The sequence below is a fragment of the Osmerus mordax genome, chromosome 8, assembly GCF_038355195.1.
Source record: "Osmerus mordax isolate fOsmMor3 chromosome 8, fOsmMor3.pri, whole genome shotgun sequence".
Lineage (NCBI taxonomy): Eukaryota > Metazoa > Chordata > Actinopteri > Osmeriformes > Osmeridae > Osmerus > Osmerus mordax.
Window position 1 is genome coordinate 19,037,955 of NC_090057.1, and position 13,571 is coordinate 19,051,525.

Here is a 13,571-nt window from a genome sequence, read left to right on the forward strand (position 1 = left end):
AACCAGATAGCTGTTTCAGCACCTTAACCTTGACCCACATACATTCAAGGTGGAGAAAATGAATTGCACGTGCATCAAGTTAAGCACTAGAGTATTTCTTTCTGCCCAGGATCTAAAAAATAATGGGTCATATGTGCGCATGCAATTGCTCAACAGAAAATCAAGACTGACGACATGTCATTATCAGTGCTCTGGCACAGCCTATGACAAGCACCCACCGAGGGTCCTGTCAGAGAGTCAGCCATGCTTACCCCCCCACCCCCTCACCCAGCATGCCAGCTAATCATGTTCTGGCAGCTCTACTCTCTCTCCCCCCCCATCTATCCTTCCCACCCCTCCCCTTTCTGGCCGTTTAGCTCTGAGTCGTGGGGCCGACAAACACTAAAAGCGGCCACCATGGCCATCTGTTCCTGTGGGTTTAATTAAGCATGGGATCTCCTGCTCTTCTCTGTGTCAGCAGCATGAGAGAGGACAATCTGGGAGCTGGCCACTGTCCTCCAGACAGCTCCATGGCAAGGCAACAGGTTTATCGGTTTACTACATTTAAGAGAATCACATGAGAAAAAAAAGCCATATAGAATTTTTTTTTATCTGTCATGTTACAATACAATACTCACTGAGATGATGGTCAGCTACCCTTTGATGTCATCTGATTACAAACATCTAATTCAGTACTTCAGAAAACTTGGTTTGTGAATAGTTCCCCAGAACCTGGAGGTTTTTACTTCAGTATAAATAGTTTTGTCAATGACTGGAATACGTAGGCTATCTTTTTTCTATTTCAATTAAGCATGTATTCGTTTTATCTGATCAATTTGGCGATTCCAGTCTGCGTAGGCTATTGTACCTCCTCAATTTCAATAATCTAATCTAGTCCTTTACAATTGGTGACACTTTGGAGACAAAACTCACCGATCCCAATCAAGCGACTGACTTCTGTAATAGTAAAAATCCTCATTGTCCTCTCCGACTTCAGTGTAACAACCGCACCGAACATTTCTTATTCGCGTACCGACTTCATTCTTGCTTTTCACATGACCGCTCTTACTACTTAGCTCTTGGACGTCAGGACACTTCAAGACTGTGCTGCAACTGCGCCTGGTGTTTGAACCATCTCCCAGGCAACTCCACAGCGCCATTCAGTTGACAGTCAGCCTAGCACTGTTCACGCTCTAAACAGAACGAACGACCAAAGGTATTCATAAGGCAGCTACCAGTCCCTTTAACAATCAATTGCCTTCAACTGATCTTAAAGCACTTGAAAGCAACATGACTTTATCACCAAGAGACGCAAATGCTATATTATATCTACAACCAATATAGGCCCTATATGGATATCCATAATTGTGTAATCACTGTAGAATCAAATGTGAATAAAACACTGAAGGCGCAGGTTGAACCTCTGCCACTTTCATCTGGACTCTCATCTTCTCATATCTTAAGATATGGCTGAGAGCTCAGAATGACTTTGTGACCTATATATTTCAGGCTGTGTCAGAGATCATCTTTCTAACCATCTGGACTAGATCTATTTAATGTATACCAACTAACTCGATGGGATTACATGGGAACAGTCTGTTGGATTCATAATCTTTGGTACCTTACCTTTTGTTTTGGTCAAACATGTGTCCTGGAAGTGATCTATAGGTTTCTTATTCTCACTTGGCCTGGGAAACCTTTGGCTTGGTGACATGACCTCTGCTTAGATATGTTACCAGACCTCTGCCAACAAGACGTTTTCACATCAAAGAAGAAAATCACTTTTTTTCTTTGGATACATTTTATTAAAAAAGGAAACCCAACAAGAACCATTTTTTTACATAATGATCAAGGGTTTTATTATCTTAGTATCTTTCATTAGTTTCATATCATTACACAAAATGTTATAGTACAGCGTTGTTCAATGTCTCCTCATTGCTTAATAATTTACTTAGGAGTGCTGGTCACATATATCTGTACAATATGGTTCTTATTATTTTTTTCTGTACATTTTTTGTGAAGTTGGTTAAAAAGGCAGTCAGCACTTAAAGAAGCTGTTTCTTTTCTTTCTTTTTTCATAATTGATCAAATAAAATATTGTTTTACCGGCCACGCCCCCCTGGGAGGTTGGGGCGGAGCTACACCTGATCAGGTGAATAGAAGGAAGCTTCCGGGTCTGGGCAGGGTGGGGTGTGCCCCCCTCTCCCAGCACCACCACGTCCCTGCCCAGGCTTTTGGCACTGCGCACATAAACAAGACTCACAAGATAAACAACAAGCAAAGCTCTTTGTGAAGCCATTATGATGCATACTAATGAGAGAAAAATAGAAGTGTCACCTCAAAGGGGCATTCACTGTGGAAGAGGCCTAGATATGCCCCCTCTTCCTTCTAACTGAGCACCGTGGGAATCTGGAGTCTTCCTCAATGTTTTCTTCATATTCAAAAAAACAGATTATTTTTTCCACTAAAGCTGAGAAAAGTATAATCTTTTTTTTTGTCCTGGCAGGCACCTACAGCTCTCTATTAAAATGCTACTGCTATAGATAAGGTCTAGCATTGAACACACAAAGCAATTGCAATGAAAGGAACAAAGCCTTAATTTAATAATGATAAGGAGAAGAAGAATCATAAGAAGAAGAAGAATCATAATAATATATTACAGAATAAATCTCTTTTTGTAATTAGATTTTTTTCTTTAAAAGTTATATTTTCTTTGTTTGAAATACTATAATATTTTTAAATAAATTATTTTAAATTTATTTTGTATCTAGGTTGTGATCATGATGTTGACTATACCTCGACTTTATCCAAATCAATAAAAACTAGCTGTGCCATTGCATATTACAGAATAGTCAATGATATGTGGACATGCACCGTGAACCACCCATTCCGACCCTCTCTATAAGAAGCCAACTCTTGGTCTCCCTTTGATGACATCATAGCCGGCCGATGACCATGACGTCCACCACCTCTCCCTTGTGCAGCTCCACATATTGCTCTGTTTTTGGAGGTAGCATCAGGAGCCCATTGGCACTGCGCATGCTCATCAGTCGGCTGCTCACTTGGTTCCCTGGAAGGGGTGGAGAGAAAGAGAAAAGAGACAGGAAGGGAGAGGAAGGGCACACGAAGATGAGACAGGGATGGTAGAGATGGTGAGAGACCGAGAGGGTGAGAATGTGAAGGGGGGGAGATCAGAAAAGAGGGTGACACTAAATATTTCTAGGGGATTCAACTAATGACTGTAAAATTGACAAAGAAATTAACTGAAAAAAACGGCAAAATAACTACAATATTTTGATAAATAACTACTGAAGTTCAACATTTGTCACACTCAGTACAAAACCTACATCACCCAATTGACATCACCAGACAAATCCGAAGTGGCAAGATCGTAGATTATTTGGTCTTTTACGGGTCCATAGGTAACTTCTGGGTTAGGCTTTATGCTCTTTTAAGTAAATGAGTGTGATTAAACTTGGTTGTTGAGCATCGTGAGCTACCTGTGCTTTGTGCCCATGGCAGAGGCTCCTGGTGATGCCAGGTCAGAATGCAGCGGTGGTATTCAGGGCGAGGGTCCAGCTTCACATCGCACGACAACTGGAGACCACAACCGCCCAGAACACATCCAGTAAATCATTGCTCACAACAATGACAAGTCCTTTTCCACACGGTAGAAAAGGTTTGTGTACCTACCCTAGCTTTAATAATAGTTGGCCGTGGGTCCAGAATCCCTTGCATCTTCCTCAAGGCAGGGATGACAAAGAGGTTACATGTCACAACAGCGGACACAGGGTTACCTGGGACGAACAGACGGTCGGTTGGACGGGAGGAGGGAGTTACAGGAAGAGAGCGAGAGAAGGGGGGAAAATAAGGGTGAATAACCTTGCCTCTGAAAGCTAGCTGAATTGCTTCTTTCTCTCAACTTCACACACTACCTGGGAGGGCAAAGATAAGTTTCCGAGCACCATCCATGTCCAAGGTTGCAAATGTTGTTGGGAGACTAAAAGGCAAAAAAAGATAAATCTGTCAATGAAGTAATGTACTTTTCCTCCAGTCATCCATCTTTCCATCCATTGATTAGTGATGCACCGAAATGAAAATTCTGGGCTGAAACATTACATTTAGTCATTTAGCAGATGCTCTTATCCAGAGTGACTTACAGTAAGTACAGGGACATTCCCCCGAGGAAAGTAGGATGAAGTGCCTTGCCCAACGAAGCAACGTCATTGAATAGGCCTAGTTTTTTGTACAGGCCTTTTTGTCCACACCACTGACATAATCCCCCCTTTGCTGGGTAGTGGCGTGATAATGGCTAGATCGAACAAGAGTGAAATTTGAGTGTCTGGATATAATTGTTGCCTTTTTTTGGCAGGTTAAATTTCGGTGCATCCCTACCATTTATCCATCCATCTATCCATTCATCCATCCGTCCGTCCATGCAGTCATCTTCTCACCCTGGTTTCATAAAGACGCGTCCAAAGTGGATCTGAGCATGAAGATCTATATCCAGCACCTGCTTCAGGTAGTCCTAAAAACGGGTATCAGAGATACTGGAGTCTACTGACGTTTATGTAAACACAAAGTAAAACATACATAAAGGGGCTAAAACATTTATCTTTTGGTCGAATGAAATCTAGTCAGATGTTTTACTGTCCTGTACTGTGTGTATATCACAATTCAACATTCGTCCAAGCCAAACGACTACCAAAATTCACCAACTCTACCACAAGGGATCAGTACATTGCAATAACACGTGTGTGAGTGGGAATGTGTGTGTACATCAGTGCTGTCATACCTTCTCTCCCATGGACACACCTCCTGAGGTTATGATGACATCAGCACGGCTGATCCCCTCGTTAAGGGCATTGAGGAGGTCATCAGGGCTGCAGGACACGCACACACACACACACACACACACACACAAACACACACGCACAGTGAACATTGCAGTACAGTGGAATGTTCGGTGGAATGAGAGAAAGAGGAGGAGGAAGTCGACGAGAGAATAAAGTGAGCGGGCACTTGTCATACTTGTCTCCAACGATGCCTAGGTTGATGGTGGGATAGCCATGCTCTTGGATGGTGGCCAGGAGAGTGGAGCGGTTGCTGTCTCTGATCTTCCCAGGGTGGAGGTCGTCCTCCGGGTTCAGCAGCTAGGGGGCAGAAAATGGTCAGTATCCACCGAAACCCGAAAATACCACACGTGTGTCAAAACACCCTCTTAAATCCTTTCAAATGATTCGGCGCTTGTTTAATTGTTGTTGAGCACAACAAAAGTTATTGAGATGATTTGAAATGGTATTTGAACCTTGGGCTACAAATACACACAAGCTGTGTTTTCAGATGGTACACATGCTTCCTGAATTGATAGACTTTCCATTAGGACTGGAGGAAAGAAGATAAGGTTAGGTTGTCAGTTCTGGAACTGCCATGGAGGGACACACACATTCATGCTACTTCTACGGTTGGCAAGAAGCCAACTGACTAGTGAATCGAGAAGTATTCTTTCCTCAGGATTTCTCCCTTGTGAACGATGGGCTTCACTAGATGGGTGAAAGCAGTAATGTGGACTTCCAGCCCCCCCCCCCACACACACACACAAACATTTTATGTGTGTTTGAGTTTCTTACCTCATTGCCTGTGGACATGACGGCTACTACAGGGAACTTCTGAACCTCCACCTCAGTGACGCCGACCGTGGCGAGCAGACCGATCTCCGAGGGGCCCATGTGGGTCCCCTTGGCCAAGACACACTCACCCCGCTTGATGTCATGACCTATAGGCCTGGGGTGGTGGCACACACACACACTCATTGACGGGATGGGCCAGCGGTATTGAGTGACATCAGATAACAGACATGAGAAATCACTGTTAACTTTGTCTCACACAGACAGAGAAACAGACACACACACACAAAGACGCACGCACACACCTGATGTCCTGACCGGGGCGAGCCTGCACAAGGATCCGCACCTCCAGCTCTTCCGTACCCTGACAACAACAATCCTGATCACACAAAACAGACTTTGCCCACCTTTCCAACATCCAACAATTGAATTGATTAAACACTTTTGTCCTGCTCTGCTTGTTAGAGGTGAGGAGCAAGACTAAGCTACAGAGGATGGTGACCACCTGCTCAGAGATTACAGAGGTGTCCCAGCTCAGCCTCTCTGCTCTGTATAACAGACAGCTGGCTGCTGTCCCCTTCACTCTTAAGGCAGTAGCTGCCATCAACCATGAACTATAGTCCACATCCTATTTGTCAATATTCTGACAATTGCTTTTTTTCCATTTACTCATTGCACTTTGCGAACTTGACTATTACTTTGTTGTTTATTGTGTTTTGTGGTTGAAGGTACAGCATGTTTCTCTTCAGTTTTTTTTGTGCTGCGCCAAAATTGCCCTCTCCCCCAGAAAGGAGTGTCCCCAAGAAAGGTTGATTTAAGCAAATGACGTGTCTTTTCCCCCCTTAACAGAGCGTGAACCCCTGCAAAAAACAAGGTCTGTTTCAGTAGCCTCTGGACCCTGGAAATGCCCCCCTTGTCTACTCAGTGCTGTGAGGGTCGGAGGTCAGAGGTGAGACTCACGTCCTCAGATTCGCGTAGCAGCTCCGTGTCCTCCACCTGCACCACAGCATCGGCCCCGCACGGGATGGGAGCACCTGTCGTCACCCTCATGACCTGACCGGGCATCACCGTGTGGGTTGGCTGTACACACACACACAAACAGAAATATGCATACACACAAAGATACATAACGAATAGCATAACACACACATAAAGCTATTCTGTTACAAAGCAACAGTTTTTTCCCAAGTGTGCAATAGTGTCCTGAACCAGCGACATCTTCAGAATCAAAATCCCTTATTGAGTCTGAGGTTGATAGCACTGTCACTATCCCAATTTTTTACCTGGCCAGTCCATTAAGATAACATCTTGCTGTGTTAAGAGACTTCCAAAACAACAGAGCAATGGATTCTATGGCGAAGATCAGGGGGGTATTCCAGGTAGCGGGTTTAACAAACTCTGAGGCTAACCCTGAACTCTGAGTTGAGTCAGTCTAAAATGGGAAATTCCGAAAACTCGGTTCCAGAAGAGCGGATTTGAATTTGTTAACTCAACTCGGAGTACGTGAACTCTGAGTTAAGCGCGAGCATGAGAACTATTAAAAGCCAACATCAATGGAGCTCCGATACTAGGATCCACCATGGCACCCGGCGACAAAAAAACGTTGTCCTACTTCACCACACTTCAGATATAGGTTTTATTTTGTGTTTATGGTCAATCTGAGCACATATTCCGCAAAAAAAGCAATGCAGCTGTAGCAGCGTATACAATTGGCGTCGGAAACAAACTGCCAAGTCAATGCATACATTTGAATGTAATAGCCAGTCCATACACATTTAACCCCCACTGTCCGTTAATATTACAGGAGAAAAAGTGGTGGACTTAATAAAATAGCATGTTCAATGTTATATTAAATATAAAAACATACTACGAACAGGTAAGACATATTTTGCTTAGGCTATACGCTTGTGATTGTAGCCTCGACGTCACCTTGGTTTTAATCATATTCAACATGATACAAAGTCTAAATATCAATTGGTGCCTATTTCAACTTGTAGTAGCAGTTTCCCCCAACATAATGCTTTTCATCAAAGGATGATGATGATGATGATTAAGATGACGAAGAGACATTCCCCCCTATTTTGAAGTACCAAACCGCAAAGCGCAAGTAACTTTGTGGGCGGGACTCCGGCTCGGTTGCTATTTTGCCGGCGGGATAAATGACTTTGCGCCTGGCGCAAATCTAAAATGGGTAGGTCCGAAGTAGCTACATTACTAATGGGTGTTGTTTGGGAGTAACGTGCAATAAACCAATCAGAGCGTCATCTCACATTCCCTTTAAGAGCAGCGCTTGTTCCATGGCGGATTGCTATTATAACGGCGGATTTGCCAGGCGCACGCCAGGAGCGGTTCACAGCCAAGGAGACCGACGTTCTAGTCAGGGCCGTAACAGATAGACAAGTGACATTGTATGGGAAAGGCAGAGCAGTTTTCTCATTGCACTACATTGCCCGCTCATGCTGCTCATTGGGTGTGCTTTGCCTTCGGCAAGGGCACAACCTTTGTTCTCTCACATATATATTATTGTGAGAATGCTGTTAAGCATTCTCACTATTGTTTTCCTGTTTCTCTTTATTATTATTATTATTTTGAGAATGCTGTTAAGCATTCTAACTATTGTTTTCCTGTTTCTCTTTATTATTATTATTATTGTGAGAATGCTGTTAAGCATTCTCACTATTGTTTTCCTGTTTCTCTTTATTATTATTATTATTATATCAACTTCTTAGTTCTTCCGCCGTTTTTTGGCCTTTAACTAGTTCTGCATACTTTCACCGATTCCTACAATTTATGTATCAAAACGTTCAGCTCCTTCAGGAGATGTTGGCTATGACTTTTGGTATTTCTCACTTTTATACTTTTTAAGACATTAAGGTTTTTGTGCAAATTATTCTCCCATTAAAAGTAATGGTAAATCCTTTCAAATCATTAAAAAGCTTCCTCCTCTTTCAAACGTAACTACTTCAGCATACTTTCAGCTAGAGACACCATTCAACCTTTAAAATGTTCACAAGACATTCAGCTATTCCCAAATTATTCAGCTTTTTCAAATATTCAGCCAATTTTGAATTATGACAGTTTGAAATACATTAAAATGTTTGCTCCTTCATGATTTTTATGAATGAGCAGCAAGCAGAGTGGCACACTCTGCTGTCTGCTCTTTTTCTGATATTCAACTAAATTGTCAAACAAATTCCTCTAACGTTCATATAGTTTAACTTACAGAAACAAGTTATACCTTAAAATGTAGGAAAAATTGTCCTCTTTCAGCCAATGTAACTACTAAAGAGCTCACATTTACAGATTTTCAGCTATGGGCCTTGAAGCGAGAGCAGCCTTTCAAATTCTCTCACTAACTTCAATGGAGAGGTGGGTAAAATCCGTCAGAGAAAGCAGGAAGAAAGACGATTTCGAAACTGCCGGTAGAGACATATTTCTGACCGCACATACATATAAAGGACATCTCTAGTTTCGGCAGAGTCTTGGGTCTTGGAAAATATCCTCATTTTATTGATTGGACGTGTAGTTTTGCGTCTAGGTCAACTTGTTTGAGGTGTGGATGCTAGGTAAATGTTCGTTTTTCTCTCTGCCTAGCTCGTTAGCGATCACAGCTGCTCCATCGCTGTGGCAACCAAACAAACACGCACCAGGAAAGCAGAAGGAACACGTTTTTGAAACTGCAGGTAGAGTCGTATTTCTGACTGCACAGACATATAAAGAATATCTCTGGTTTCGGAAGAGTCTTGGGTCTCTGAAAATATCCTTATTTTTTTGGATTGGACGTATAGTTTTGCGTCTAGGTTATCTTGTTTGAGGTGTGGATTCTAGCTACATTTCTCTTATTCTCTGCCCTCAGCGCGTTAGCAATCATAGCTGCACCATCACCGTAATGACAGACACGCACCACTCAGTCTCTCACACAGGTGATTGGTACGTTTACTTGACCATGAGAAACACGATTACTAGCAATTGTCGGTGTATGCCAATAATATGATTACTCCGTTTACATGTGTAATTAGTTATGCGATTACTCAATAAACACGTCTACATGATTCTTTTTTATTAATCGTTGTATGCTCCACGGACAAAACTTGCACCATCATCCTTCTGCAACAAAGTGTCGCCGTGTCTTCCTGTATCGGCCCTACTGCTGTATGTTTCATTCCATCAACACATTGAATCCAACTAAGAAAGCCGAGTAAACGCATAGGCTACATCTGCTACTGCTAATACTATCCCAACTATAATTTCAGCTGTTAAAACGATAATATTCTTGTTACGACTAGCTAGCCCACTTCTTCTGTTTAACAGTTCAGCTTTCAGCTTCTCCCACATTGTAGGCTATTTTAGCTCTTAGCTTTGTTAAGATGATGCAGTTCAGCTTCCACACTGCCTCTTTTGTGTGACTCACACATTTTTGAAATTAATTTCAGCTTGCGGGTATTTTCTCATTTCTCACTTTTATACTTTTTAAAATATTAAGGTTTTTGTGCAAATTATTCTCCCTTTAAAAGTAATGGTAAATCCTTTCAAATCATTGTTGGAATGCTGCTCCAGCCCCTTTCAAAAATACCTTTCAGTTGCTTTGAAGCTTCAGCTTATAACTTTCTACTACATTTTCACTATTTTCAGCTTTTCTAGCATGGTCAGCTATCCCCATTCAGGTTTTCAGCATTCTCACTGCTGTTTCGCAGGAACAGCATTTTCTAGTTATTATTATTATATCAACTTCTTAGTTCTTCCGCCGTTTTTTGGCCTTTAACTAGTTCTGAATACTTTCACCGATTCCTACAATTTTTGTATCAAAACGTTCAGCTCCTTCAGGAGATGTTGGCTATGACTTTTGTTATTTCTCACTTTTATACTTTTTAAGACATTAAGGTTTTTGTGCAAATTATTCTCCCATTAAAAGTAATGGTAAATCCTTTCAAATCATTAAAAAGCTTCCTCCTCTTTCAAACGTAACTACTTCAGCATACTTTCAGCTAGAGACACCATTCAACCTTTAAAATGTTCACAAGACATTCAGCTATTCCCAAATGATTCCGCTTTTTCAAATATTCAGCCAATTTTGAATTATGACAGTTTGAAATACATTAAAATGTTTGCTCCTTCTTGATTTTTATGAATGAGCAGCCAGCAGAGTGGCACTCTGCTGGCTGCTCTTTTTCTGATATTCAACTAAATTGTCAAACAAATTCCTCTAACGTTCATATAGTTTAACTTACATAAACAAGTTATACCTTAAAATGTAGGAAAAATTGTCCTCTTTCAGCCGATGTAACTACTAAAGAGCTCACATTTACAGATTTTCAGCTATGAGCCTTGAAGCGAGAGCAGCCTTTCAAATTCTCTCACTAACTTCAATGGAGAGGTGGGTAAAATTCGTCAGAGAAAGCGAAGGAAACAAGATTTTGAAACTGCCGGTAGAGTCGTATTTCTGACCGCACAGACATATAAAGGACATCTCTGGTTTCGGCAGAGTCTTGGGTCTCGGAAAATATCCTTATATTTTGGATTGAACGTATATTTTTGCGTCTAGGTTAACTTGTTTGAGGTGTGGATTCTAGCTACATTAGTTATTCTCTCTGCCCAGCTCGTTAGCGATCACAGCTGCTCCATCGCCGTGGTAACCAAACACACGCACCAGGAAAGCAGAAGGAACACGTTTTTGAAACTGCAGGTAGAGTCGTATTTCTGACTGCACAGACATATAAAGAATATCTCTGGTTTCGGCAGAGTCTTGGGTCTCGAAAAATATCCTTATATTTTGGATTGGACGTACAGTTTTGCGTCTAGGTTATCTTGTTTGAGGTGTGGATTCTAGCTACATTTCTCATTCTCTGCCCTCAGCGCGTTAGCAATCATAGCTGCACCATCACCATAACGACAGACACGCACCACTCAGTCTCTCACACAGGTGATTGGTACGTTTACTTGACCATGAGAAACCCGATTACTAGCAATTGTCGGTTTATGCCAATAATACGATTACTCCGTTTACATGTGTAATTAGTTATGCGATTACTCAATATATGTGTCTACATGATTCTTTTTTATTAATCGTTGTATGCTCCACGGACAAAACTTGCACCATCATCCTTCTGCAACACAGTGTCGCCATGTCTTCCTGTATCGGCTCTACTGCTGTATGTTTCATTCCATCAACACATTGAATCCTACTAAGAAAGCCGAGTAAACGCATAGGCTACATCTGCTACTGCTAATACTATCCCAACTATAATTTCAGCTGTTAAAACGATAATATTCTTGTTACGACTAGCTAGCCTACTTCTTCTGTTTAACAGTTCAGATTTCAGCTTCTCCCGCATTGTAGGCTATTTTAGCTGTTAGCGTTGTTAGATGATGCAGTTCAGATTCCACACTGCCTCTTTTGTGTGACTCACACATTTTTTAAATTAATTTCAGCTTTCAGCTTGCGGGTATTTTCTCATTTATCACTTTTATCCTTTTTTAAATATTAAGGTCTTTGTGCAAATTATTCTCCCTTTAAAAGTAATGGTAAATCCTTTCAAATCATTGTTGGAATGCTGCTCCAGCCCCTTTCAAAAATACCTTTCGGTGGCTTTGAAGCTTCAGCTTATAACTTTCTACTAAATTTTCACAATTTTCCGCCTTTTTAGCATGGTCAGCTATCCCCATTCAGGTTTTCAGCATTCTCACTGCTGTTTCGCAGGAACAGCCGTTTCTAGTTATTATTCTTTTTGCCCCCCTAAAACTCAGTCAATATTTGGTCTACATAGACAACGTAGGTGTCAAACGTTTCATCTTGGTAGCGATTGAGTTGCTTCTATTGGAATTTACGTTCAGTTGCATGGTTTGGGCTTAAGTTAAGTTTTTGTGGCGAAAAGTGAAGCTAACGGTGGCTAATTTGCTAGCCACAGTCACTGACGTTACTAACGTCACGAAAACACGCGTGACTACCTTTGGCAGAACATTCGTTTCGCATCTGTTAACTTGGGGGATAGCTAGGCTAACTATAGCTTTACTGCAAGGCAGCTGCAGAAACGCCACAAGCAAAGAGGCCAGGGTGATAAATATTTACTCATTTTACTTTGTGATATGACACACAATTGTGATGTGTAATGTACAATATAAGCTGATATTATTAAGGAAGTACATCTACTTTCACTGAAATATTAGCATCATGACATTAGCCTGTGTTGCCCGGGCAACACATACTACAGTGGTCTATGATGTAGCGTTATCTGTTTTCAATCGTTAAAATAAACATTCCTCACATATACATTTTCGTTGTAGGATTTATTCTGACATTAGAAAACGATTTGTTGGTGAAATTACCATTACCTGTGGTTTCAAACCAGTGTAGCTCACTGCAACGCTGTAGCTTACGCGAGACACACTACAAAAACATCTACACTACACAGCTGTTTAGGAAGTCAAACGGCGACAGAACATGTTCGGCACTCCCCTTACTTAAATCAAAAGTCTATCTAACTACTAACCTGAACTTCATTGCCACAGCCTAAACGTTGTCAATCTGTTCATGAAAATAATTAATTTCAGCTTAAACCGTACAACGGAACGTTAAATCCAATTCAACCAACGCAATCGCTACCAAGACGAACACAGCAGTAGTCTAGTACTGTACCGTAGTAGTACAATTTACCGGGGCAGCTTCTCCACACAGGGCTATATCGCATTTTGCGTTGTTACTGACAATGATCGCTACCAGTGAGCTTTTTATGAATGAGCGATTTTCCACTAAATAAATGTCAAGCTTATTTACGTTTTGGGGGGCATATTTTCAGTTAGCAGATGGTACTGTTTGAATCGCGATTCCATCTTCTACTACCGGGTAACGTCGTAGAATAATCTTCAAAGGGGGTTCTTTATTAATGAATGAATGCAATGAGTAGGCTAAATGCCTGAAAATATCATGAGAAGGGAAAAAACTTAAGATGACGTTTAAGTCATAGAGAT

General features: G+C 41.5%; 1 protein-coding gene across 3 annotated transcripts in view; it reads right to left on the minus strand.

Annotated features, from left to right (window-relative positions):
* Positions 1-1,898: 1,898 nt before the first annotated feature.
* The window catches only part of gphnb (gephyrin b), a 94,604-nt gene continuing 82,931 nt past the window's right edge, over positions 1,899-13,571 (minus strand). For all 3 annotated transcript variants that reach the window (XM_067241228.1, XM_067241227.1, XM_067241226.1), the window contains 10 exons: positions 6,567-6,686; positions 5,912-5,970; positions 5,610-5,763; positions 5,011-5,132; positions 4,775-4,862; positions 4,434-4,507; positions 3,915-3,979; positions 3,673-3,776; positions 3,480-3,576; positions 1,899-3,049 (listed from right to left, as the gene is read on the minus strand). In XM_067241228.1, coding sequence (XP_067097329.1) covers positions 2,916-3,049; positions 3,480-3,576; positions 3,673-3,776; positions 3,915-3,979; positions 4,434-4,507; positions 4,775-4,862; positions 5,011-5,132; positions 5,610-5,763; positions 5,912-5,970; positions 6,567-6,686 — 1,017 coding nt within the window. In that variant the 3' untranslated portion in view covers positions 1,899-2,915. The remainder of the gene's footprint in view (positions 3,050-3,479; positions 3,577-3,672; positions 3,777-3,914; positions 3,980-4,433; positions 4,508-4,774; positions 4,863-5,010; positions 5,133-5,609; positions 5,764-5,911; positions 5,971-6,566; positions 6,687-13,571) is intronic.